General features: G+C 34.9%; 3 protein-coding genes across 10 annotated transcripts; 1 reads left to right on the top strand and 2 right to left on the bottom strand.

Moving 5' to 3' along the window:
- Positions 1–2,255: 2,255 nt before the first annotated feature.
- Positions 2,256–12,377, bottom strand: Naa80 (N-alpha-acetyltransferase 80). Of its 4 annotated transcripts, none has more exons than XM_073961537.1 (3): positions 12,299–12,377; positions 3,735–3,831; positions 2,256–3,623 (listed from the first exon to the last, which is right to left on the bottom strand). In XM_073961537.1, exons 2-3 carry the CDS (start codon positions 3,765–3,767, stop codon positions 3,120–3,122), a joined length of 537 nt encoding a protein of 178 aa, XP_073817638.1. In that variant the 5' UTR covers positions 3,768–3,831; positions 12,299–12,377; the 3' UTR covers positions 2,256–3,119. The 4 variants fall into 4 exon arrangements, with proteins under 4 accessions (XP_073817638.1, XP_073817637.1, XP_073817639.1 ...); XM_073961536.1 differs by lacking the exon at positions 12,299–12,377 and adding an exon at positions 5,796–5,948; XM_073961538.1 differs by lacking the exon at positions 12,299–12,377 and adding an exon at positions 5,110–5,124.
- Positions 12,120–14,433, top strand: MED6 (mediator complex subunit 6). Of its 3 annotated transcripts, none has more exons than XM_073961534.1 (5): positions 12,120–12,225; positions 12,723–12,937; positions 12,996–13,170; positions 13,233–13,338; positions 13,877–14,433. In XM_073961534.1, the coding sequence occupies exons 2-5, from the start codon at positions 12,738–12,740 to the stop codon at positions 14,179–14,181; spliced, it is 786 nt and encodes a 261-aa protein (XP_073817635.1). In that variant the 5' UTR covers positions 12,120–12,225; positions 12,723–12,737; the 3' UTR covers positions 14,182–14,433. The 3 variants fall into 3 exon arrangements, with proteins under 3 accessions (XP_073817635.1, XP_073817636.1, XP_073817634.1); XM_073961535.1 differs by lacking the exon at positions 12,120–12,225 and adding an exon at positions 12,325–12,575; XM_073961533.1 differs by lacking the exon at positions 12,120–12,225 and adding an exon at positions 12,514–12,653.
- On the bottom strand, positions 14,205–20,346 carry LOC141389669 (uncharacterized). 3 transcript variants are annotated; one of them, XM_073961530.1, is made up of 6 exons: positions 20,038–20,127; positions 19,126–19,969; positions 16,706–17,047; positions 16,422–16,643; positions 14,866–16,251; positions 14,205–14,784 (listed from the first exon to the last, which is right to left on the bottom strand). In XM_073961530.1, the coding sequence occupies exons 2-6, from the start codon at positions 19,934–19,936 to the stop codon at positions 14,498–14,500; spliced, it is 3,048 nt and encodes a 1,015-aa protein (XP_073817631.1). In that variant the 5' UTR covers positions 19,937–19,969; positions 20,038–20,127; the 3' UTR covers positions 14,205–14,497. The 3 variants fall into 3 exon arrangements, with proteins under 3 accessions (XP_073817631.1, XP_073817632.1, XP_073817633.1); XM_073961531.1 differs by having other exon boundaries at positions 16,706–17,044; positions 19,126–20,346; XM_073961532.1 differs by having other exon boundaries at positions 16,706–16,927; positions 19,126–20,325.
- Positions 20,347–25,635: the final 5,289 nt, after the last annotated feature.

Raw genomic sequence — 25,635 nt, 5'->3', positions numbered from 1 at the left:
ATGGAATAATTAGTTTCCTATTAGGTGCAAAAATTGGTCACCCACGAATACCACAAATGCCTAAAGTAGAAGAAACAAGTAAAAAAGTATAAGTCGGCTTTGCCGACAGAGATATACCCTCAGCCTGTGTGGATTGAAATACTTTTCTTCCAAAAAAACTTATGTATTTAGAGGGGGTTTTCAAAATGTTGGCCGTATGAACCGACAAGAATATGGATAGGATTAAAGCGCAAAAATTTGCGGGGATATCGATAGATAGAGCTTTTTTACCAATCTAGCCTACGAAAAACATAATATCGCTATAAACAGGAAGAATCCTACACAAAAATGTTGAACATTTGTGTGAGTGGTAGGACAGATAGGGCACAAATTTGAACATAAACTAACTTTCGACAATATTTAAAGATCCAATGTTTGGACTAAATTAGTTGCTACGCCTATGAGATATCGCGCGTACCATTTTATCGAATATTTTCGAACTTGTGGGGGAGGTACCGAAAGAAGTAGACCTATAAGCACCACCTTAGAATTTTATCTAATATTCGAAGAAATATTACCATATCCAAAGTGTGAACGAACGTAGTATTCGGTTCGAGCTCTCCAGTCACTACATATGGTGCCATTGGGGTTGTTTACCACTTTCGGGCTGTTTTCCCAAGAAGTATGGACTTCACACTGAAAAAATTTTTACCGCTGTAATTGAGACAGCGATTGCAAGTTGCTTCAACAGAAATCAAAGTTAGTCAAGAGCAGGTCTTAAAGTAAACATATCCGAAATTTTGTGTGGGAGGTACCCGAAGGAATGGGAAAATATAGTCCATATTCAAACCTGATCTAAATCTGGTAGATATATTAGGATGCGTAAAGTATGGACCAAATCGGTCCGTCCCTTCAAGAGTTATCGTGCGCACAATTTTTCCGAGCATTTCTGAAATTTTGTGGGTGAGGTACTAGCACACATGCGAGCTTTTGGAAATTTTCATAAAATTTGAATATCGATAATATCGGAGCATTCCTTCTGGTACCTCCCCCAAAAAAGTTCAAGTTGTGTTGAAATGGCCCGTTAAATGAATAAATTGGAAAATAATTTACAAAAAAAAAAAAAAATTAAAATTGCACAATGGTCCCAAATCCAAATTTTCTGGCCAAAACTATTTCAATGTCCATTTAGTATTGAAATTAATTATTACATATAATAAATGTGAACAAACAGCAATTCTTACGTTTTATCGACCAAAATGACCAACAACTGTCAAAATTTGTTGAACAGGGTGGCCCCGTGGTGTGGGGTCTAAACCAAAACATTGACCTATGTTAATAATTTTTGGTACGAAGGATTCATATCTTCCAAGAGGTCAAAATACCAAATTTCGGCCGAATCGGTCATAAAGTGTCGCTAAAATCCACAAAATATCTAAAATCGGACGGTACTTTTATGTGGGGGATATGACAAAACAATGGACCTATTTCCAAAAAAATTATTCTTGTTTTCTACACTCTGAAACTCTTAAATATGAATTTTAAGGAAAATCGGTTGATTGATGTGGGTATTATTGTTCTATTTCAATTGGATACTACGTACAGTCACAACAGGTATTTACAAAAAATTCTCCATCTTAAAATAGAAAAATCCACTTTATTTTAACTGTGGCAAATAGTACAGACCCCCTGCTATCTTTAAAATTCGATTCGGAGGTGGACATATTTGGACATTTTTTTAAAAGTTTAAGAATATTTAAAAAATATTTGTAAAAAATAATTTTTAGTATTTATAAAAACATTGATTTTATTACGCTAATTTTAAAAACTTCATCTTTCTTTTTGTAAATATTATGAAAGTACTCATTAACAGCCTCCCGATTCATATTCATATAATATTCATATTCATATAATAACTTTAGTCTCACTTCAGCGATGCAGCGATGCAATACAACAAAAATTGTATATTTTACAGCACAAAGTCTGTTTTATTTTTACATAAAAAAGTGTCAACTTTGGTACTGCGCCAATCAACGAAGTTTGAGGTTTTGTTTGATAATTAAAAATGTGTTTTTTTTTTTGTAACTCTTTTCTTCAATAACTGTCTGAAAATAGTCATAATCCGATTCATGACGATGAAACGTTAACCACAAACTACTCATTAAATTCAATTGATGCGAATATATAGAAAATTGTTAATATTTTTATAAATATTTCATTGAATCTTTTAGTATTGAAGTTTGTTGTTGAAATTTTAGTAGAAAAAAACATGGAAATTATAAAATAGCAAAAATAATATTTATTTATATTTTAAGGTACATATAGTAAAGTTTATTAATGGCCTATGGACTTATATATAAATGACTTATAATATTTTTCCACAAACTATTTTAACATTTTGCATGTGTATATTGGTCACATATTCACAAGAGAGGAATTCAATTAAATATTTTACACAAAGTTTTCTTAATATTTACTTAAAATTTCCAAACGAAGACGAAGAAGAAAATCTGCATAAAGCCGAAAAAAATTATTGTGTTTTTGGTTATTTAAGTTTAAAAACTTGTTGGAAATTTTTAAACTTCAAAACCAAAAAGACGCTACAAATTGTGAAGAAATATTCAAATAGAAATACATTTTAAAAAGTTTATAAATCAAACAATAAACAGTAATAAAGACAAAAAGAATACAAAATAAATATGTGTGATTTCTTTATAAGAAATGGAAATGTAGAAAACAAAAAACTTAAATAAAAAATGGCATTTTGCTTCAACAAAAGCAATTATTGTTATTTTGTAAATTACGTAATTGTTAATTTACTAAATTACTAATAATATTGTTGTTTTTGCTTTCTAGTTATATGTTTGTGTTATATCCTTAAGTTCGTTTTTTGCTTTGGACTGTTTTTGTTTTTGTTTATTTTCTTCTTTCTAATGATAGCTGTTATATTTCCCTTTCATTTAACTGCCTTGTTGTAACGTTTTGTTTTCCCTTTTTTGAGATTTGTTTTGTTCTTTTTTCATGTGGCTTTTTCTGTATTTTCATAGAAACATTTAAACACTTATTGCAACCGATGTATTCGTTGTTGTTGTTGTATTAATTACCTTTCGTTTTGCATGTATTCCTGTTTCGATTGTTGCCTATAAAACTTTCTTCATGTATTTCTTTTTGGCTGTCTGCAGACTGGGCAATTCACAATGTCTGGGACCGTACATTGAGATTGGAGCACAGTATTCATAACCTATTCTTTGGTAGAAACCTTCTTGATCAATTGTTGACAAATATAATACTTTTAAATCTAATACAACACGACAATAATCTTCGGCAAACTTCATTATTAATTTACCGAATCCTTGACCGCGACAACTCTTGTCCACTACCACAGATTCAATAAAGCAGGATTTACTTTTCGATGGAATTGGACTAAGCTTGCAATGGGCAATTACTCGGCTGAGACCTTCTGTTGTCAGTACCAAACTGCAGGGTAATGTATCACATGATGCTTCCAAGGAACGCATACGCGCCGTTTCACTTCGTGGCCATTCGGAATTGATAAGGGCGCAAGTGTCCTTCATTAGCTCGGGATATTGGTGAATTGGTACCACATTAAAGGGACTGCCGGATTCATTAAATGGTGGGAGACCCTTTGGAAATTAAAAACACAGAATTTGTTTTAATTAATAATTACAGTTAAATATGATATTCTACAAAGACGCAATTTTTTAATACTATTATTTTTGAATTTGAAGAAATACCTCATAATATGGTTCCGGTTTTATATAGCGCATATCAACTAAAGCCACTACAAATACTGAAGATCTTTTTTAATACAATACAAAGTCTTATGGTGCTCTAAAAAATCAAAAGAATTTATTTCTGCTTTTAGTAATAGAATGAGTACTTTTCTTTTGGACGGACTATGGGATTTACCCAATTACATTGTACAAACAAGGTACGTTTACGTACATTTACATCAAACATGTAACATCATCAATGTGATGACAAACACATAAAATGACAAAAATAATGTTGGAGGAAGGTTTTTATTAAAATAGTTCTTTTGGAAGGCGAGTTTAATGTCAAATCGTCTAAAAACGTGGTTCAGATAGAATAATTCCCCATGATATTACTATGCCAGGCTTTTACAAGGTAACAAACCTGAGTCTATTTCTGTTGTTGTAAATTTTTAATAGTACAATCTGAACTAAAATCGAATAAGTTGTTTCCTTTGCTGGCATAATTTTAGATGTAGAAATTGTTAGACTACTGGGAACCCCAAATGCAAAATTATACATAATTAGGTCAGAAAATGTAGCTAAAAAAGGGAACAAGTCTCGTTTAAGTGCACCTCTCGGATCTGGAAGTGTGAGCTATAGCTATATATCGTTGTGATTAGGGTCGGACTACCTATGGTACAATTTTCAGCGCGATCCGAGAGTTGCCCATAAACAAGAAAATTGTGTTTAAGTAAGACATTTCGGAAATGTCAAGAGCGATATCTCGGGAACTATTGGCTTCCCCCGAGAAATCTATATGTCGTTGTGATTAGGGTCCCTAGGACTAAACATGGTAAAAATTTCAGCCGGATCCGAGAGGTGCAACTGAACGAGACTTAAGCCTAAAAACGTTATACTGAGTTTTGTGAAATGTTTTCTAACATTTGGAAACAATTCGGCAATTCGAATGGTAAATGGGACTAATAACTTCAAATTTCCTAAAAATGGCGAATCGCGTTATATGGGGGTATGGTAAAAATTTCAACTCAATTCGATAGGTGACTAAACGACACTTGTTCCCAAATTATATCAGTTGTTGTTGTTGTTGTTGTTGTTGTAGCAGCATATAATGCTGGGTTGGCAGCCGCTGGCCGAAACACTTTTGGTTTCGGGTCAATCCGGTACGTAAGAACCCGCTGCCGTGGGATTGAAATTATATCAGTGATCTTAGGTAGCAAAATACTAGATTAGCCAACATCAATGTTGGTGCATATATACATCATAGCCCTGTTCTTTTACGTTCAAGAATCTTCAAGTTTTACAACTTTTTACTCGAAAAGCGGTCCTTTACTTCAGACACAATACAATTCATATGGGAGCAGTTTTCAACTTTTACTACTTTTGCCGGTTTTACCATTTTCAGAAGTAAAGGAACAGGCCACATATTTGCAATTCACGCACACAAAATCTATAGCTTTGTATTTCCATCCCATGAGTATTAATAGAAACAAATAAAATATCAATGCTCATCAACTTGCAAATAGCAACCACTTGTTCTTTGCTCTGAAAGATTTGCACAATGAATGTGATTTCTTCCATATTTATTATTCGCACATTAAGAGCAGAAAACAAAACATTGGTACGCATAAAGTCAACTCATGTCAATTTCGAGGTGTTCGTTTGCCTCATAGCAGAACGACTCGGAGATAAATCAAGGTTAATGGAGGCTAAATTGTTTTGCGTGCGTATGCGATGGACAAATCATCTTTTTTTTCCATGGTTGGCTGGCTATTTGTGGAATGTTTGATTCGATTAAATCGCAATGACTAGTAATATACTGGAATTCGACGTGCATTGCATAAGATTTAAAACAGCAAAAATAGATAGCATAACAGATATACTCCATTTAACTCTCATTATATTGTAATCGAAGGGGAGTGGGCTGAACATAACAATAACAAATCACATTTATATATGACTCCAAAATGCACTACACTACATGCAATTATCTTTTATCTTCGTTTCACAAATATACACAACCTAAATATCGATTATTTCCACATGAAAACTCATACAAAATTATTTCGAATTTATTATTACCATAATTTTATTTCTACGTTGTTTTTCTTCCTGAGATATGCCTCCACGACGACACAAAGCACAGAACGAACTGAGGCTGAAATAACCACCAATTTTTCTATTTTCCCAAGAGAAAATTATTTAAAAACAACAAGAGGAAAACAAACGCAGCACCAGAGGTGGAAGCGAGTCGGCTTTCAGTCGGCGGCGCGTCGCCGCCGATCATTTTTTAGGGGTTTAGCCGCCGCCGACTACATCGGCTCAAATCGGCTAAAAATGCGCAGCTGTCAATTCGAGCTAGGATGGCGCGCGCCGAAATTTTTTAGTGAATTAATTATTTTTTTTTATTTATTATTGTCTTTTTAGGACGAAGGCCGTTATTTATGAAAGTTTTTAATTAATTAATTGGATTAATCGAGCTGACATGGCCTAAGGAGTTTTGCATTGAAAAATGAATTCTAGCGAAATACCACACACTCAACCATTACGCTACGATCGTTTCGCCAGGTGGTTTAAGCCAGGCTTATCAGGCGTATTTGAATGCTAATGGCTAGAAGACAAAGGCTGATTTTGATAACTTCTATTTATACAAACATTTTTACAAATTTGTAATTATGAAGTATTTATTGAAGTCTTTTTCTTTATCAAGTCACCCTAGTGTCTTGTCTAGGAATCATTTTCTCAATACATACACATATACAATCGAAGGGGGGTTTCCTTCATGAATTGTAATGCCTTCAGTTTTTGAAGTTTTGGATATCATGTCGACTAATTTTTTGTTGGCTACGAAAAATAATCTTGCAAAAAATGCAATGAATCCAGTACGCTTACATATAACCGGATTTATTAAACACATTGCGTTTCAAATATCATTTCCATATGTCAAAAAATCGCGGTAAAAAAGGTTCACCCGGCAAGAAGCTATAATATTGGCCTGTTCCTGTACATTATAAAGTGGTAAAAGTTGTATAATTCCCAAAAGTGGTAAAGCGGTTTCTACACGGTATGTTTTGTGCAAATAGACTGCCACTTTTTTAAAAAAAAATCTTATATCACTTGTGAGGATCAGTTCCAACTCGGTTTCTTATATAAAACAGAATGATATGAAGTTTTAATACATTAACAACTTTTTTATACCCTCCACCAAGGTCTACAGAAGATTGGTCATTCAGAATACGGAGCAAGTTGAATGTACTCACTATGCTAAAAAAATTGGTTTAATTGTAATTCTTTAATTAGCCGGACTTCGGCCGACATTTTAAGACTTTATCCTTTGGACAGGTGCAAACCTAGAGCAAGGGAGCAACATTTTTTTATTTTTAAATTTTTGTCTTATTAGGTGGCATTTTTTACAAGGGAACTTTTGGAAATTCAAAGGCCCCTATCTCGGGAAGTATGGATTTCCGCAACAAATGTTTTATATATTTGTGATCAGGTTAGTTTTTTTACATTTTTGCTGGTGTGGGCCCACAGAGTAAATGGCGTAAGGAAAATCTCCAATATTGCATGTATTAGCGAATATATAACGATGAAAAATTTCATGTCATATGACATTTACATGTAGTGTAAACTACCCCTTAGAACTATGCGTGTTGCGTATAAAAATACAAAAACAAAATACATGTAATTCAATTGAAATACATGTATTTTGTTTTTGTATTTTTATACGCAACACGCATAGTTCTAAGTTTTGGCCTTCTAAAAAATAGCAGTATTTCGATATTTGAGGTTCCAAGAGGTAAGAAAATTAGAGTATGTATATATTTGATTTTTAACAAATTGCGCCGAAATTCAGTCGCCGCCGACAAAAATACGAATGGCGCGCCGCCGCCGTCCTTGCAAATGATGAGCCGCCGCCGCCGAAAAAATCAATTCGCTTCGTTGTCTGCGCAGCACAAAGAAAAATAATTTTCCTTGTTTTTATTTTTATTTCCTGAGCCGAACGAATAGGAAAACGTTCCACCATGATACGAATAATGAGAAGAAAACAGATTGGCTTATAAAAAATGAGCACAAAATGAATATGCCGATTAGAATTTTTGTTTATTAGAGTTTTGTAGTTCGCAAACGACAGATTTTTGATTTATGGCACAATAATACGAGTAGTCGTATTAAGGCATCGGCACATACGGCGCGTTGAGCGTTGTGTTACAACAAGAACAAACTTGGCATCACTTACACATTTTTCATGTGGTTGTTGTTTTCAACGCGCAACGCGTCGCACAACGCATGGTACAATAATACAGGTAGCATTATCAAGCCAGGTGATAGTAACATAATGTATCAATTGCATTGAATTGATGTCATATTTTGACATCTTATGTTACCAACAATTGCCGATGCGGCTACCTGTGTATTTGTACCATGGCACAACGTACCGTATGTGCCGGGGGCTTTAGTGTAGATGATGAGTTGACAGAAAAATTCTAATAATTTTGGATAATATTAAATATTTTGTAACATTTGTACATAATAGCCTGTTTAAATTATAGCTTTTTGTCGGGTTAAAGTCCTGGGTACATAAGCTTCTTCGCCTGGTTGCCTTGCTTCTCTGCTTCATTTCTGACATAACGACATAACATAAAAAAATAAAGAAGGCCGAGCCAATTTTGAACTAGGCTGCCCTTTTCTTCTTTCTAGGGTTTTTACCATGGTAGAACAAATACAAGGTAAAGTTAATACTACAACAAATACAACTCGAACAACAACCACAAAGGAATTTGTTTTTGTTTGTAACGTTACTGCCAGTTGTATTTGTAAACAAAACAAGGAAATGCCTATAAATTATTGGAATTTAAAAAACTAATAATTGTTCACATTTGGTTGAATATTTTGGAAAACATGAATGAAAATTCGTTACATTTTCAATTTTTATGTTTCCACATCATTCCACTAAATGCATAAATTCTCGGAGAAAGTAGAATTCTTGCAGACAAGTTTGGGGTCGCTGGAAATTCATAGAAAAAGGAGAAGCTGTTTCAATGTTTTGTTTTAGAAATCAAAGAAGCACATGTTTATTAGGGCTTTATTTTTTTAAATTTTAACAAAATACCTCACATATTAACAAACGTTGTATCGCCTCTACAAGCGTGGATTTACTGCGCGGCTTGTCGTTCGAACATGGAGGAGGTTACATATCATTGATATGAAGAAGTCTTTCTGGGAAATGTTTTTTTCCGAATGATATTTTTTTTTCTCAAAAAATATATGTCCCTAATGTACATCGAACTAGAAATAAACGTATAAAATGTCATATGAAATTTGACACTAACGTTACAACCCAGTTCAGTCAGCTGTGTATTGCTGCTACCTTTTCTTATTCTACCATGGGTTTTTACATTAGCACAAAAATGTGGCTTTAGAGCTGTTGCGTCATTTATTTGCTAAAACAGGCAACATTTTTCGTCATTTACCATACAAAAGTAAATGACAATAGCTGCTTCATTTATCCTAAACCAAACACGAAAACACCATACCATTATAAGCAACTCTGCTTTTTTGTCATAAACTACCGAAAAATGCAACTGTTTTATGTTGCTGTTGTATGGTGGAGAAAAACAAAAGTACTCAGACAATAACAAAAGTGAAAATTAAGTCAAATTATTTGATTTGATATTCTCAGTTTTAACATTAACACTGTGTAATATATTATTGGCCTTTAAGGCTTCCATATTACTGAATAAAGAAATTGAAACATTTGAGTTGCTAAATTGCTATTTTTCCCGATGAAAACTATTGCGTACGTGTGTTGTGTGATTGAGTGCGTGTGTATATGTACACGAATGACGCAAAAACTCAGACCTGAGTACATAAGCTACCTCGCCTGCTTGCCTTGTTTCTCTGCTTCATTTCTGACATAACAAAAATAAATGAATAAAGAAGAAAAGGGCAACCCAGTTCGAAATTTGCTCGGCCTTCTTTATTCTTTTATTTTTTATTATGTCAGAAATGAAGCAGAGAAGCAAGGCAAGCTGGCGGGGTAGCTTATGTACTCAGGCCTTTAACCTTCTTTATGAAGATTTGTTTGACGTATACGCAATGGAATTGACATTTGAAACCCAGTGGGTTTATTTAAACAGGTTATATGTAAACGCACTATAATATTATTTAAAATATGAGAAAATCTATATAAATTCAGAATTTTTCTATATGATTTTTTTAAACTATGTAAATTCCCGTTTAGTTATTTCGCATTGCGCTGTCAAAAATGTTGCAAGTTTAAACAAGAAATATTCAATTTTATAATTCCGTGTCATTCGACTCTTTCCATTAAACAGAAATTGCGCACTTAAAAATCTTTTTTACTAAATTTTGCTTGCATGCAACTGGTCTGTTCCAGTACTGCAAGAATCTACTAATTTTTACTATTTTTTTTCGATAACATAAATAACATGGGTGCCACCGTGGTGCAATGGTATGCACGCCCGCCTTGCACGCAGAAGGTCGGGGGTTCGATTCCCCGGCCAGGCAACATCAAACATTTTTCAACGGTGGCAAAATACTCCTCAGTAATGTTGGCGACATTTCCTGAGTAATTCAGCCTTGAAAAACTTCTCCACAAGTGGTGTCTTAAGACACGCCGTTCGGACTCGGCGATAAACAGTAGGTCCCATATCATTGAGCTAAATATGAATCGGGGTGCACTCATTGATATGAGAGAAGTCTCCCTTGTCCCGTATGGGATGTTGTGGAACAATGTTTTATTTTTTTTTTTGTAACATAAATAACATATGGTCTGTTCCAGAACCTGCTAAAAGCTGCTAATTTTTACAACGATAACAATTTTTCCTTTGTCATATCGGAAAAAAATAGTAAAAATTAGTAGATTCTTGCAGTTCTGGAACAGACCAATAAATTGTTAACGTAGTAAAAAGTAGTAGCTTCTTGCAGGATCTGAAACAGAGCAAATGTTTGAAATAAAAGAATAAAATAGGAGATGCAAAATAAATCGATCTTTTCTTTATTCTTTTATCAAAAATGATGCCTAACTTTACTGGAACATTGGATGTGTTTTCGGCTTAAGAACAATAGTCTTTGTCGTAATATACTACCTTGGTTCGTTCCAAAAAGGGAAGGAATGTGGTAGAAGTAGTGTACATATCTATTCATTCAAAAGTTTGAAGGACTTAACAAAAACTTCATTTTGACAGCTAACTTACCGAAAATATGGGTAATTACAAAATAATTGGTCTGTTCCGGAACCTGCATGAATCCGAACATTTTTACTACGATAACAATTTTTCCTTTATGTTATAGAAAAATATCAGAAAGAGTCAAGGCCTGCGTACATAAGCTGCTCTGCCTGATTGCCTTGCTTTCCTGCTTCATTTTTGACATAATAAAAATAAAAGAATAAAGCTGAAAACAGATACAACGTTTGATTAAAGTTTTGCGTTGGGCGTCGAGAAAAAAACAACAACAACAGGGCGACGACGATACCAAAGTCCAGCGTTTATCTGTTTGTCGGCATATATTTCAAATGAATTTGAATTTTTCGGCATCATGCCCAACAGTGTAAAAACGGCCAAAACGACACAAAACTTTACCCAAACGTTGTATGTGTTTCCAGCTTAAAGAAGGCCGAGGAAATTTCGAACTGGGTTGCCCTTTTCTTTTTTATTCTTTTATCAGAAGTAAGCAAGGTAGGCAGGCAAGGCAACTTATGTACGCAGGCCTTTAAACGGCGTCTGCGTTAAAGCTTTTTGTCGGGTTAACCTTCTTTATGGGGATTTATTTGACGTTTGTGCTATAGAATTGACATTTGAGACCCAGTGGGTTACATAAGTTGAGTTTAGGGCCCGGTCCCGGATTTAGATATATATACCACCCTGAGTATAATGATATACATTATATACAGGTCTATACGTATATGGGCCTCTGAAATACCGAAAATTCTATTGTTTCAAGGCCGACAGCTTAGAAAAATTTACAAAAGAAAATTTTGTTCCCATTCCCGAAATTTGCACCTGTCCATAGAAAATCTTAAATCCCCGGCCGGCGGTCGGCTATTTAGAAAAAATATAATTTAAAAGAAAATTTTGTTCCCGTTCTCGAGAATGTCATTTGTATTTGAAATTTGAAGGCCCATATTTCCAGAAGTACGGACTGGTGCAAGACAAAATGTATATCATTATACTCAGGACCACAAGGACTATCTGTGGTATATACATCATCAAGATTCTGGACCGGACCCTAAACTCGTCTTGTTCCATTGTGATTTATTAAAGACTGTATATATACATTGGCTTTTGAATTACCTTATATAGTTGTACCTTGACCGAAAGCGAAATAACAACGCCAAATTAATAGAAAATCGATTTCGATAACTCTATTAGCCAAATTCAAGTTTTAGTTCCCTGTAAATTTTCTGTGTTTGCTATTTCCTATATTGAAAACGTCTATTGAATTTATTTATTTTTTATTCATTTCGCGAGATTTTATAAACAGAAAGGTACAAAGTGCACAAAATACAGCATAATACATGATGGGAGTAAAAGTGGCATTTGAAAATAGATACATATTACCTGTTGATTCCGTATATTTTATTTTAGTAGACAGACCGGACGCGAATCAAACACATCGGTTGCTTTTCGGAACAAAACTAAAAAATCCAATATTACACAACCTTTGCACAGAAATAAATTAACTAAGATAAATCAAAGCAAAAATGAAATTAAAAATAATGCAAGTGTCTACTAAAATAAAGTAAACAATGTGCTTGTCGCATCACAATCGCTCGCAGCATCTGAATGGCACTGACCTCCCTCCAATTATGCGAATAGGAAGTGAAAAAGATCAATAGTAATGACGTTTCCACGATTTGTTTATACAACAAAAAATGAAAACACAACAAAGAACAAATAATTTAGAAAAATGCCGGTGATAGATTGCCAAAAATGCTAAACATTGTTATTCCTTACGTTTATTTATTTATATGTTATTTTTCAGATACTTTTGGCAAAAATGTTGCCAGGCCGACAGATTCCTCCACCCATTTCCCAAGAGAATCCTCTGTGGGTCTCTTGGCATGATACACAAATTATGGCTTCGTTGGATCCAACAAATGTCATGGATTATTTCTGTCGCAAATCAAATCCATTTTATGATCATTTGAGCAACAATGAAATAATTCGTATGCAGCGTTCAAGTTTGGACAATTTAACGTAAGTTTCATATTTTTTGTTTGCAAATCTCCATATGTTTAATATGTTTCATCTTTAGCAATTTGGTCGGTGTAGAGTATATTTTATTGCACGTCCATGAGCCCATTTTATATGTGATTCGTAAGCAACACAGACACAATCCTCATGAAGCAACTCCAATGGCCGATTACTATATTATTGGTGGCACAGTTTACAAAGCACCTGATTTGGGAAATGTAATAAGTTCACGTATTGTAAGTTTAGAGGGATTGTCTGGTGGAGATGTTTATGAACGACTACTTTTTTTCCATTTTAGCTTTCAACTGTTACCAACTTACAATCAGCATTTGAGGAAGCCAGTAGTTATTCCCGTTATCATCCAAACAAAGGATACACCTGGGACTTTAGTTCAAATAAGCAGCGTAAGTTTGTTTGATTTGACAGGATACATTGGCGGGTCTTGTGGCAGAAACCCTGGAACAATGCGTTCTCTATAGGAGTATTGGGGTATTATTGAACTAGATTGACTTGAACGATGTATCCGAAATTGCGGGAGGATGTCGCTTTAGGACTTTATTCCACCATTGATGGTGTACAGGCTGTTAAAGGAGAACATCTTGGACACCACCAGAATTTCTTACTGACGCGTCGGGGTATTAAATATACTACTATACTGCGACTCAGTAACCCACCTATTATGTTGCCAGACTTTTCGCCAGATGCTCCAACTTTTATGTATTTACTTTGTTGTGTGCAGAAAGGTAGTTGAAATATGAGGAGGGAAAGTACGCCGCCAATTTAAAATCATTAGAATCATAGGAGTTCACGATATTCCCCATTTATGAAACGAGAGGGTCATTAGAAAGCTTTGAATTTCATATATCGCCAAGAGCATTAAAATGTTATCCCCTTGTTATAGTCTATTTTTTATTATTCTAAATTTTATGCTTCTTCTTTCAGTTGCCGATAAAAACAAAACATCTGCCAAGAAGGAAACAACAGCCAAAGATGACAGTGGTACGGTATTTCAAATGCAAAGAGTTGATATGTTATTGGCAGAATTATTGCGTAAATTCCCTCCGCCAATACCTCCAATGATACACCAACAACAACAGCTTCAAGATGGTAATCTCAATCCACAGGAAGGCAATACTGGAAATAATCCCTCTGAAACAAGTCCAGCGGGCGGCAGTCAGCAGGCAATGGATATAAAACAAGAAAATGTGGATATGAAACCACCACCAGAGAAAAAACCAAAAACATAAGACTTAAAACTCAAACCCAAGAATTTATATTTAAATATTAGAAAAGTATATTTTTATTTAAGCGTATAAAATAATTCTAATAGTAAAACATAAAATTAAAAGAAAAAAATCCTCTGTTTGTTGATATCAGGAACAACATGTGTCCTTGTACTGTGTGGATGGGCATATGTATGTGTCATTTACTGCTTGCAGTAATGAACTGAAATGCGAAAAATTTATAAGGATTCGAAAATCTACGTTACAAAAATATAAGTAAAATTAAATCGAGTGCAAATCGTTGCATTTGTGTTTTTTAACATTTACGTCATTTTTGAATTTAATTTTCATGCGAAACCTCGTCATTTGAGTTTTGTGATTTTTGTCCATGTGTAGCTAGACTGTGATTTGTATAGTCCAAAATACTTTTAAATGTTAATTTACAAATATGACATGGTACAGTTTTGCTGGGGGTGCGATATACTCCCGAATGAGCGGTAGCCTTTTTGGGTTTTTGTATAGATCCCATACTTGATGAACTGGTGGATGAAGTGGTGTTGTTATTTACGTTTGAGTTTGATCCAGCGCTGATTGATGAAATCGATTCTGATGATTTATTATTCAATTCTGCAAAGAGATTTTTATTCGTTATTTTAAATAAATTCATTATTTAAATGAGTATGAGACAAATGTAGAATATTTACTCACCTCTCTCTCCCGAAGAATCTGTAGGTTTCTTGGCAGTATACAATGCCTTTTGTGCTGTAGCAGTTGTTGATGATGCTGCATTTGTTTTGTTTGCTGGCAAACGTGGTGTTGCTTGCACCGAATTAGCGCTGTTATGACCATTCCCATGGCCACGATTGAAAACATTTGGCAAACGTGCCTTCTCAACATGATCCAATTCTGTGTATTGTAATTTCTTTTTTTCACCCGGTGGAATTTTGGAGCAATGCAACATTAGATGTTGGTGCAAAGCCCGAACCAAAGCAAATTGTTTATCACAATATTTACATTTATTCGAATTATCAAGAAGGGAATGTGGTTGTTGGGATGCCGCCGCCGCTGGTGGTTTTACAGTTTGCAATGATGATGTGGGTTTCTTTGCTACCGGTGGTGGTGGTGCACTGTCACCACCCTCATGAGAACGTCTATGGGCATCTAATAATGATTTTATACGGAATTTCTCTTTACATGAAGGACATGATAGCACTGTATTATCTTGTATCTTCAACATACATGTCGTCTCTCCGGCGCTTGATTGTATTTGTGCTTTAGCAACAACATCTGCTTTCTTTTGGCTTGTCGGAGGAGTTTCCTTAACGGTGGCTAAAAGTCGTGAGCCTGTTCTAATATTGTTTGATGTTCCAATTTTATTGGTCGGTAACATACTTTTGCGCACGCCTGTGTCTATTTTGACTTCAGATTTTCGCGTAGCCATCATGCTTCTTCTTTGATGTTGTTGTTGCAAATGTGTGCTAGTACTAGCAATTGTACTTTTCCTGGCCATTTTGCGGGCTGGACTATTCAATGTTGTCTTCACAACTACCGACATGCGTTGAGTGAAACTAAACGGTCTTTTTTCACCCAATGCTGATGGTAGTAGTGAGGATCTACCGCCCTTTGATGATGCCATGGGCACAGCTGAACGTCGTTTTTCTATTGGCTTACTGCTAGCAGGCTTTGTCGTTTGTTCAGATTCGGGCTTAGCGTTGGCTTTATCAGTTTTCTCTTCTTTTACATAAGTGTCAGATATTTTCAACATTTTACTCATAAGTAAAGGAATTTCAGTTTCAATATCCATAGGCAAGGCCTGTTGTTTTCTTGTAGTTGTTGTTGATGATGGCAACATTGATTGTCTCTTAGGACCCTTTGAGCTGAGAATGCGTGAAGGTTTATTTGTCTGCAAATTAGGCAAACAAACTGAACGACGGCTGAGAGGTTTTAAAACTGGAATTTTAGGTTTTTCTTCGGGCTTGTGGGCAGCAATTGTTTCTTTTAATATTTTAGATTCCTCTGTTTTAGCATTTGCTCCTTTTACTGTATTAGATTCTTTCAATTTAAGTGACAATGATTCCGGATTTTTATTTTCTTCTGGAATTGTTTATAGACATTGATAAAACTGTACGAAATTAATCTGCCCGTTCATGGATATCAACTCCCCGTGAGTTTACTCACACTCTCCTTTATGTTGCAACGACAGAGAGTCAAAACTCACGATGAGTTTACATTCATGATCGGGCTGAATATTAATAACTATTTACCCCTTCTGGTGGCTAAATCTTGTTGTGGGGTTCCTTCTTCCACCTCCATTACAGGTTCCATGTTGGAAGAAAGTTCAATTGCTATTTGTGGAATATCTTTTTCATCTGGCTTGGCGGTAGCAACTGTTTCTTTAATGTCTTTCATTTTAAGATATGTTTCTTTTATTGCGGTCTTAGATTCATCCAATTTATTTGGCAACGGTTCTATTTTACTATTTTTTTCTGGAAATTTATAGGAAGAATGTTAACAAAACTGTACCATATTAATACCTACAACTATTTACCACTTCTTGTGTCTAAATCTTGTTGTGTTGTTTCTTCTTCTACCACCTCCATTACAGGCTCCATATTGGAAGAAATTTCATTTGCGATTTGTGGAATATGGATAGAAGGCGGTATCATTTCCTTTTTGAACTCAGTATTGTCACTGAAACTTTTATCTTCTATATGCTTTGCAAGGCTCATGGCTATTGCATTTTGCACTTCCGACAATGTTTGTGGAGTTTCTTCGATAACAAAAAGAATCTCGTTAATGACTTCATCCGTGCTTTTCATGTTTGTTTCAAACTCATCATTGTTGCTACCTTGATGTTTTGTATATTGGGCTGAATGTCCCTGAGTAACTGCTAATAATACAAATTATGAGTTTATTGGGTTTTACAGAGAATATTGCAATCTAAATTCGAATTTAAATGGATTCGGGTCATGTTTATGGGCTTTATTTGGATCGTTATGAAATGCTTAATCCAGATAGGTCTTTTAATGCTGGCAGCTGTATACATTTTTTAAGTGGGGGAGGTTTAGCTTGCCTAGGCTTCCAATTTTTTTTTTTTTTTTTTAATAGGTGGCATTCCGTATGCCAAGCAAATGAACCTGAATGACATTAATATGACGAAGTCCCAGAATTTGAAGCATTGGCAAATAGGTTTGATGCCATAAACATCTGCTTGGGAGGGAGTAAAAGACTGCGTGTTCGCTTTTTCGAAAATCATCACCTTTCGTGCACGAAGACGATGGGTTCGAAGTGGTAAATATATCTACGTCTTTACCACTACTAAATAAAAAGTTTATGTGTCGACTTGCCTTTAGTGGACCTGTGCGGGAAAGCAGTTGTGTCCAGATCTTCAGTGATCAGGCTTAGACTAAACCATGTGAGGCGGACACGGTCGATATCGAATTGATCCTAACAAAGTGTTCTGTTTTCCCTCACATTTCCTCAACATTTTCTGCACTACTGGGTCTTTTTCAATAATTCCTTCTCGAAGCCTTCTTCTTACCTCTCAAACTCTATAATTTTGCTTAAACATCAGGTTTTGTATCCTTTACATGTTTGGTCGTCTAGAGACTAGACTTTGGATTGAGCGGGAAAAGGTTTTGATTGAGCGTATACATATTCGGGTCCCTTCCCATGAATTTGCAAGTATAACTATTATTAGAGGCTTTGGCTCTTGCTGGATTCTCTATCGACAATCTGTTGCATCCAGCTTTTGAGGTGCGGAGATAGGACCAATCGTCGACCAAAGTCAGATTAAGTAATACTTTTTCTAGGGTATGTCCTGGCCTTCTGGAGCAAGTCTTTCCAATTTGTCAAACTATAATAATTGTCCTGTAGTATCGCTCATGTCAACCGATAAATGGTTTCCAGCTTACTTTAAAGTCGGTCAAGGTCAGATTAAGTAATACCACGGTTACCCTTAACCAGATTAACCCAATGGGTTTAGATTTCAAATGTCAATTCCATAGCGCAAACGTCAAATAAATCCTCTCGAAGTGGGTTAACCTGGCCAAAAAGCTCTAGTGTAACCGTACTATAAGATTCTGTTCTGCTGGAGCAAATCTTTCCAATTTGTCAAACTTTCATAATTGTCCTATATAGAACTATCATAATTGTCCTAAAGTATCGCTCATGTCAACCGATAAATGGTTTCCAAACAAACTTTAAAGTCGGTCAAGATCAGATTAAGTAACATTTTCTCTAGAATATGTCTTTGTTCTGCTCTTCTGGAGCACATCTTTCCAATTTATCTTTGATTCTATATAATAGTCCAATGGAATCAGGCCTGGGGGGTTACTCTGTATTGCGATGCGTTTGCGTTTGGTATTTTTTTAGCGCAAGATATTTGCGTTAACGCTCGATTTTGACATACCCTTTTGTATTACAGATTGCGGCGGTGCCAGAAAGGAAAAAGGAACAAAAATACTTGCAAAAGGAGATACGAAAACGCATTGGAGACGTATTTAATTTCCTTACGCATCGCATTTTTCTTAAGTATAGTACACACTGACAAGCAAAACTGACAGTCATCTAGGTTTATTTCGTGAATATCAAAGACTAACTGGCAAATTTCTTTTGTAATCTCTAAATAATACCGTATATATTGTATTTCAAACGTTTTTAGCTAAATAAAAGTTGTTATTTGCCGAAAAATTGTCCTAAAAGTACGTTGACTGTCAGTTTTGAATGATAGTGTGTACTACCCTTTACGCATCGCAGAAATACTAATAAGAGAGTAACCCCCCCGTTCGCCAAAGACTGGCTTCTACAACTTTTGGCTCTATCATTGTCCAAAGAAATTGTCGGATCGTCAACTATCCTATCACTATCAGCACGTCTTAATTTCACCTGAAGATCAGTATCTACGAAAACTTTTAACAAATTGTCTTCATTTATATGATAATTTTATAATTTCTAAAAATAACTTACCAGTTTTAGAATCCATTTTAAGTGATGTTACATCTTCATTTGGCGAAGTCTGGCTAAATAGTTCACAGTGTTGATCTTCAACAACCACTTTGCTTCTATCATAAGCTATCGGGGTTTTCATAGCATCATTATCAACTATCGGATCTTTGACAATTTCATCTGCCTTTCTTTCCACCTTCAACGAGTCGTCCTCCACAACCATTAAACCAGCATGCGATACCGAACTTAAGCATTTTCTCTCTATAACCGATGTTGCAATTTCCACAGAAGATGAAACGGATAGGGTGGAACCATCCGATATATTTTCCTTATTTTCTTCGCAACGCTGGTGTTGACGTTGCACAACCGATTGGGTTGGTGGTGGTGGCGGAGGGAAGAAGGCAGGCAACCCATCATCAACCCCTAAAAATGCAACACCCAAATCATCATATCTACATGCGTCGGATCCTCTCGTAACATCAACTGTTTTTAGTAGCTGCTCCTTTGATGGTGTGGAACACAATGCCTTATATTCTCTCATAATATTCTTAGGCAAAACTCTCAAAGGAGAATTTACAGACATTGCATCCATTTTCTTTACTGTTTTCAGTGGACTTGCTTCCACCGAAGAATTTTGATTTTCCAATGTACTATTACCATGTTTCTCTTCAGTTTTTTCACAGGCATCTTCAATTTTGGATATGTTCGATATAGCCGATATATCACTTTCCAATGTGCGATAATATGTTTGTCCCGCAATAGTGCTCTCAGCATCAAAAGATAAGTAGACAGATGGATCCATTAAACTTGAACGACGCGATTTATTATCCATGCTTTTTATTTGGCAATAGGTCGATTGAAATGTCTATTCGAATTTAATTGGGGAATCTTTGTAATGATTGTAGTAATTAAACGTCAAATTAAATACTGTACTTTTTCCTTTGAAAATGTTCACATAAACCACCAAGCCGAAAAATATTTTCACATACAACAAACGCACCACATTGAGACGCCTAGCGCAATATTAATTTTTAAAAATGCTAATTGCCAATCACCATTCATTCATCTCTTTGAACGATATGCGAGCGTATATTTTCCACTAGTAATTCTTCTTTAAAAATTAAGATATTTTAAATTAATTTAATAACAAGGTCAATGCTTGTAATTTTTCCTCCAAAAATATGTACGTTTGAAACTTCAAATTTGTTTGGCGGTGGTGGTGTTGAAAATTGTTATTCACCACATAAATACCCGATGATCGGTAACCGATAACGATAATGCATAAATCGATAATGTATATGAAGTGTCATAGCCACATATTAAACTGACACTTCGTGTCTATCATGGTACAATAATACAGGTAGCATTATCAAGCCAGCTGATGGTAACATAATGTGTCAATTGCATTGAATTGATGTCAAATTTTGACATCTTATGTTACCAACAATTGCCGATGCGGCCACCTGTGTATTTGTACCATGGTGTCTATTTTCTACTAATTTTTATAGATTTTTTTTTTTGATAAAATAAAGGAAAATTTGTTATCGTAGTACAAATTTGTAGAATCTTGAACAGGCATACTGATAAATCACCACACTTATGGGGGTTAATTTTAGTTGTGTTCCAGAACCGCAAATTATTCAGGGCAATCATGAATAAAAATTCCGTGCGCAATTTGCTTTTTTCCCTAATTTCACCATTGTTTATTTTCAGCTCTTTTTGAACAAAAATGGCACTTAAAAGCGCTCTCTTCTGCTATATTTGTCTGTATGTACCGGTCCACACTAGTGTAAATTTTATTAAAAAATTTCATGAAATTAGGCGTTCTTAGCTCGAATTCCCCACTACATTTTTGTGATTTTACTCTACTATGCAACTCGATCTAGAGACGCCTTATTTCGTGTCAAAATTTCAGTGAAATTCCTGTAGTGTGGCCCGGGGCTATAGAAACTAGAAAATGTAGCAGTTTATAAATTTGACATTTAATTGTCAGGGATGTATTGGTCTGTCCCAGCACTGCAAGAATCTACTAATTTTTACAATTCTTTTCGATAACATAAAGGAACAAATGTTATCGTAGTAAAAAATAGAAGCTTCTTGCAAGAACAGAGCAAGAAATGAGCCCCTGGTTAGAGGTAGTTTACACTATATATCAATGTCATATGTCATGAATTTTTCTTTATACAGTCTCAAATGTGTGCAATACTGGGGATTTTCCTTAAGCCATTTACTTTTTGCGTCCATCCCAACAAAAGTGTAATGAAATTACGTCTCCACCATGGTACAATAATACAGGTAGCATTATCATGCCAGCTGATGGTAACATAATGTGTCAACTGCATTGAATTAATGTCAAATTTTGACACCATATGTTACCAACAATTGCCGATGCGGCTACCTGTGTATTTGTACCATGGTCTCCACATTGTCTTTGTGGGTAGATGATATTAGAGTTGGGCAATCTCGTTCAATTGAACGATCCGGTTCACTATCTCGTTCAACGGACACCGGTAATTTCTTTGTCATATCTGATAAAAGACTGATGCTAAGTTTACATTTACGAAATCCACTCAATTTCATTTGACGTTTGAGCTATGGAATTGACAGTGTAAATCGAGTGGATTTCGTAAGTGTAAACTTAGCATAAGCAATGGAATTGACATTTGAAACCCAGTGGGTTTGTTAAATCCAGTTATATAGCACGGTTACACTACAGCTTTTTGCCGGGTTAACCCACTTCATGAGGATTTATTTGCTTAATCTGCTCAAATCTGACCAGATTTGCCATACAAAAATTAAATCCTCCCATGGCTGGGTTTATTTTAAATCCGGCACAAATCCACTAAAAATACAGCGTTGTATTCGGTATTTGTGCAAAAAAATCCAACTCTACTCAAAAAGTACAAAAATTTGCAACTGTTTTTGCAACAGAGTTTGTCGTGTTTTACACGTTTACGATTCGTCGCATGGGATTTTATGGAGTTAATAAATCTAAAGTTATTTGGAAATCATAAAATTATTTATTTTTTTCATTAGACACTTTTTTAACAAAAAGTACGATCGATAAATGTATCCCTGTGTGTAAAATATACCAATATGAGCAAAGAGGGGGCGATATCTCATACGAGAAATTGTAAAAGTGTAACACACGACTTTATTAGTTATTTTGTATGTATACGTAAACAAACATCAGCTGACAGTTTATATCCTCGAAAAGCTAAGTGTAACCAGCAAAGATTAACCCACTGGATCTATTAAACCCAGTGGGTTAACCTTCAATAGTGTAACTGGGGTAATATAAACGTACTATAAATACCAAGTTCGATCTAATAAAAAGATTTCAGAATCACATTTGAATTAGGTCGAACTTGGATATGACTTAAGCAAGAATGCCATGCTTCTTATGTGTCGAGGTCTTTACAGATCTTTAGTACGATGCTTTAACTCATTTTTTGAGTTACCGACAAAAATCGGTAAAATTAAAACGCAAAATTATGTATGAATAATTCAAATAACTGTTGACAACACTCTTGCTTTCAGTTGAACTTTACGACTACTTTTTATTCATCGCTAACTGGCCGACAAACATCGTTAATTATCGAAATTATAAGTATTTTAATTTTGCTGATTTTTTGGTCTGTTCCTTTACTTTGAAAAATGGTAACAGTGGCAAAAAATGGAAAGTCCCTATTTACATTGGGCGAGTTTACTTGCGGCAATTGTCATTTTTTAGGAGAGAGAGGTGAGGCATATGGTAACCCTTTGCCTCTCAGCACCCTCTCTCACCTACAAACTGACAATTGCCGCAAGTAAACTCGCCTAATGTAAATTGGGACTAAAAGTGGTGAGCATGGTACAATAATACAGGTAGCATTATCATGCCAGCTGATGGTAACATAATGTGTCAATTGCATTGAATTTATGTCAAATTTTGACATCTTATGTTGCCAACAATTGCCGATGCGGCTACCTGTGTATTTGTACCATGGTGGTGAGCTGCTATCATGGTACAATAAGAAAGGTAGATGCATCGGCGAATTGCTACAACAAAGCAACTTTTTTTGTAATGTAAACTGTCAAAATTTTCGCCAAATGTTCTCTTGTTATCTCTTTTTATCGCTTGTGTTTGTCTATAAAGTGTAGACATGCTATCTCTTACTTACCGAATCATATGGTTTTTTGTTTTGATTTTTCATGGCGAATTCATAGTTTTTTGACGTTTTAGATTCGATCAGCTGGGCTGAGGCATCTACCTTTTTAATTGTACCATGGCTGCTATCATATAAATTGTATGCTTCTTTAAGTAAGGGAACACTTTGCGGGTAAAAAGTGGTAAAAACTGGTAACCTCTGGCTCGTAAAGGAACACTTTTGTCTTTAACTCAAAAAATGATTTAGAGAATCCCACTACTGTAGTGGAATTCTATAATGTCATGTTCACACGAGCGTTTCAATTACGTTGTTAGCATGTCGAACGACGTACACGAATTAACCCTTCATTCTTGTTTCCTTGTTTTCACTAAAATTTGAACCGAAAACACATAAAATATACATTAAATTAATAGGAAAAGCAATAGACTTTCCTCCAAATGTATCTTCTATATTTAACTACACACATTTCATTTTTTCATAAATTCTGAATAATTTTGTATTTTCAATATATTTTTAAAATTAAAGAGAGGGATAGAGAGTGAGGGACATGCCAAAACAATGTTTGTGTATACAGACTTTCAGTTATTTGTTTCCTTTTTGTTTCGGGTTTTTTTCCTCGATTTTGAACTAATGGACAAGAAATGTGTGTGGAATTAAAAAGGAAACACAATCATCTTCCTTCTGCATCTATATAAGTCCCGGTCCTTACTAGCGTGAATTTCATTAAAAAATTTCATGAAATTAGGTGTTCTTAAATCGAATTCCCCACTACAGCAATTTTATGATTTTACTCTACTATGGACGTCAATCTAGAGACGCATAATTTCATGTCAAAATTTCAGTGAAATTACTGTAGTGTGGCCCGGGACTAAAATGTTTAGTTCATTAATTTTCATTCATTTGTTTCCTTTTTTCTAAAAATTTTTTTGTTTTCAACAAATTTTTCAATTTTGAATTTAGACATGTCATAATTAATTTTTTCGATAAATTCTCTTATTTGGTAGGGATGGGACATACTTATTCGTCGTTCAGAGAGTATTTCTAATCGAACAACGTAGAAAAATCGTCGTTCGTTCATAGAATTTTGAGTGGGGAAATAAGTAATTTTTTCGTATTTATGGGTCGAACCATGGTATAAGTAAAGAGGTAGATTTAAATGAAAAAAATCTATAGAACCCTAGTTTTTCCTGAATTCATAAAACTTCAAAATTAGTAAACAAAAAGGCAACAAGTGGGTTTGTTTACAAAATACCAATTTTGAGCATTTTATAAAAAACGCGAAAAATGTATGAAGGGCCAAGGTTTCTCCACATAATCGAGTTGTGGATATGATAAAATGATTGTTTCAATAATAAGCTGAAGGATTTCTTCCATACAAATGCTCTAAAAACAATTTTGAAAATCATTGAATTCGATTGTTTTTAAAATTGTTGGCATATTATTCAAACACCACACACACATACAAAGATTGTGTATATTGTTTTGACGTTTTAGGAACAGTCGAAAGAAAAAAATTAAATTGACAGGAAGCTTTAGCTAACCTTTATTATTAAACCATGGGTCGAACAACGAATAGAGGACGAACGACTTACCGTGGAAACGGGCTATAACACATTTTTCGAGTTACCGACAAAAATCCATGGTACAATTACAAAGGTAGATGCCTCAGCCCAGCTAATCGGATCTAAAACGTCAAAAAACTAGGAATTCGCCATGAAAAATCAAAACAAAAAACCATATGATTCGGTAAGTAAGAGATAGCATGTCTACACTTTATAGACAAACAAAAGCGATCAAAAGAGAAAACAAGCGACCATTTGGCGAAAATGTTGACAGTTTACATTACAAAAAATGTTGCTTTGTTGTAGCAAATCGCCGATGCATCTACCTTTGTAATTGTACCATGCAAAAATCGATGAAAATAAGATGCTTATAATTTCGGTTGTTAACGATATTTTTCGGTAAGTTAACAACCAAAACAAATCTGTTGCTAAATTCTACCAATAGCAACAGTGTTGTCGACATTTTTAACATTTTCATTCATAATTGTGCGTTTTAATAAAAATAGTTATAGAATTCCACTACTGAAAAACAGATACAGAACATACGAAAAACAGATGGTCTGATGGCACTATGATATGAAGTCATGGTAGAACAAGAAAAGGTAGCAGCAATACCCAGCTGACTGAACTGGGTTGTAGTGTTAGTGTCAAATTCCATTCGACATTTTATGTATTTATTTCTATGTTCGATGTATATTAGGGATATATATTTTTCAAGAACAAATTTATTCATCAGAAAAAAAAACTATTTCCCATAAAGACGGCTTCATATCATTGACATGTAACCTCCTCCAGGTCCGAACGACATGCCGCACACT

This window comes from Musca autumnalis, unplaced genomic scaffold (genome assembly GCF_047663935.1).
Source record: "Musca autumnalis isolate F117 unplaced genomic scaffold, ASM4766393v1 scaffold_1, whole genome shotgun sequence".
Lineage (NCBI taxonomy): Eukaryota > Metazoa > Arthropoda > Insecta > Diptera > Muscidae > Musca > Musca autumnalis.
Note: the sequence above shows the minus strand (reverse complement) of the source record. Positions and strands in the feature narration are given on the sequence as shown.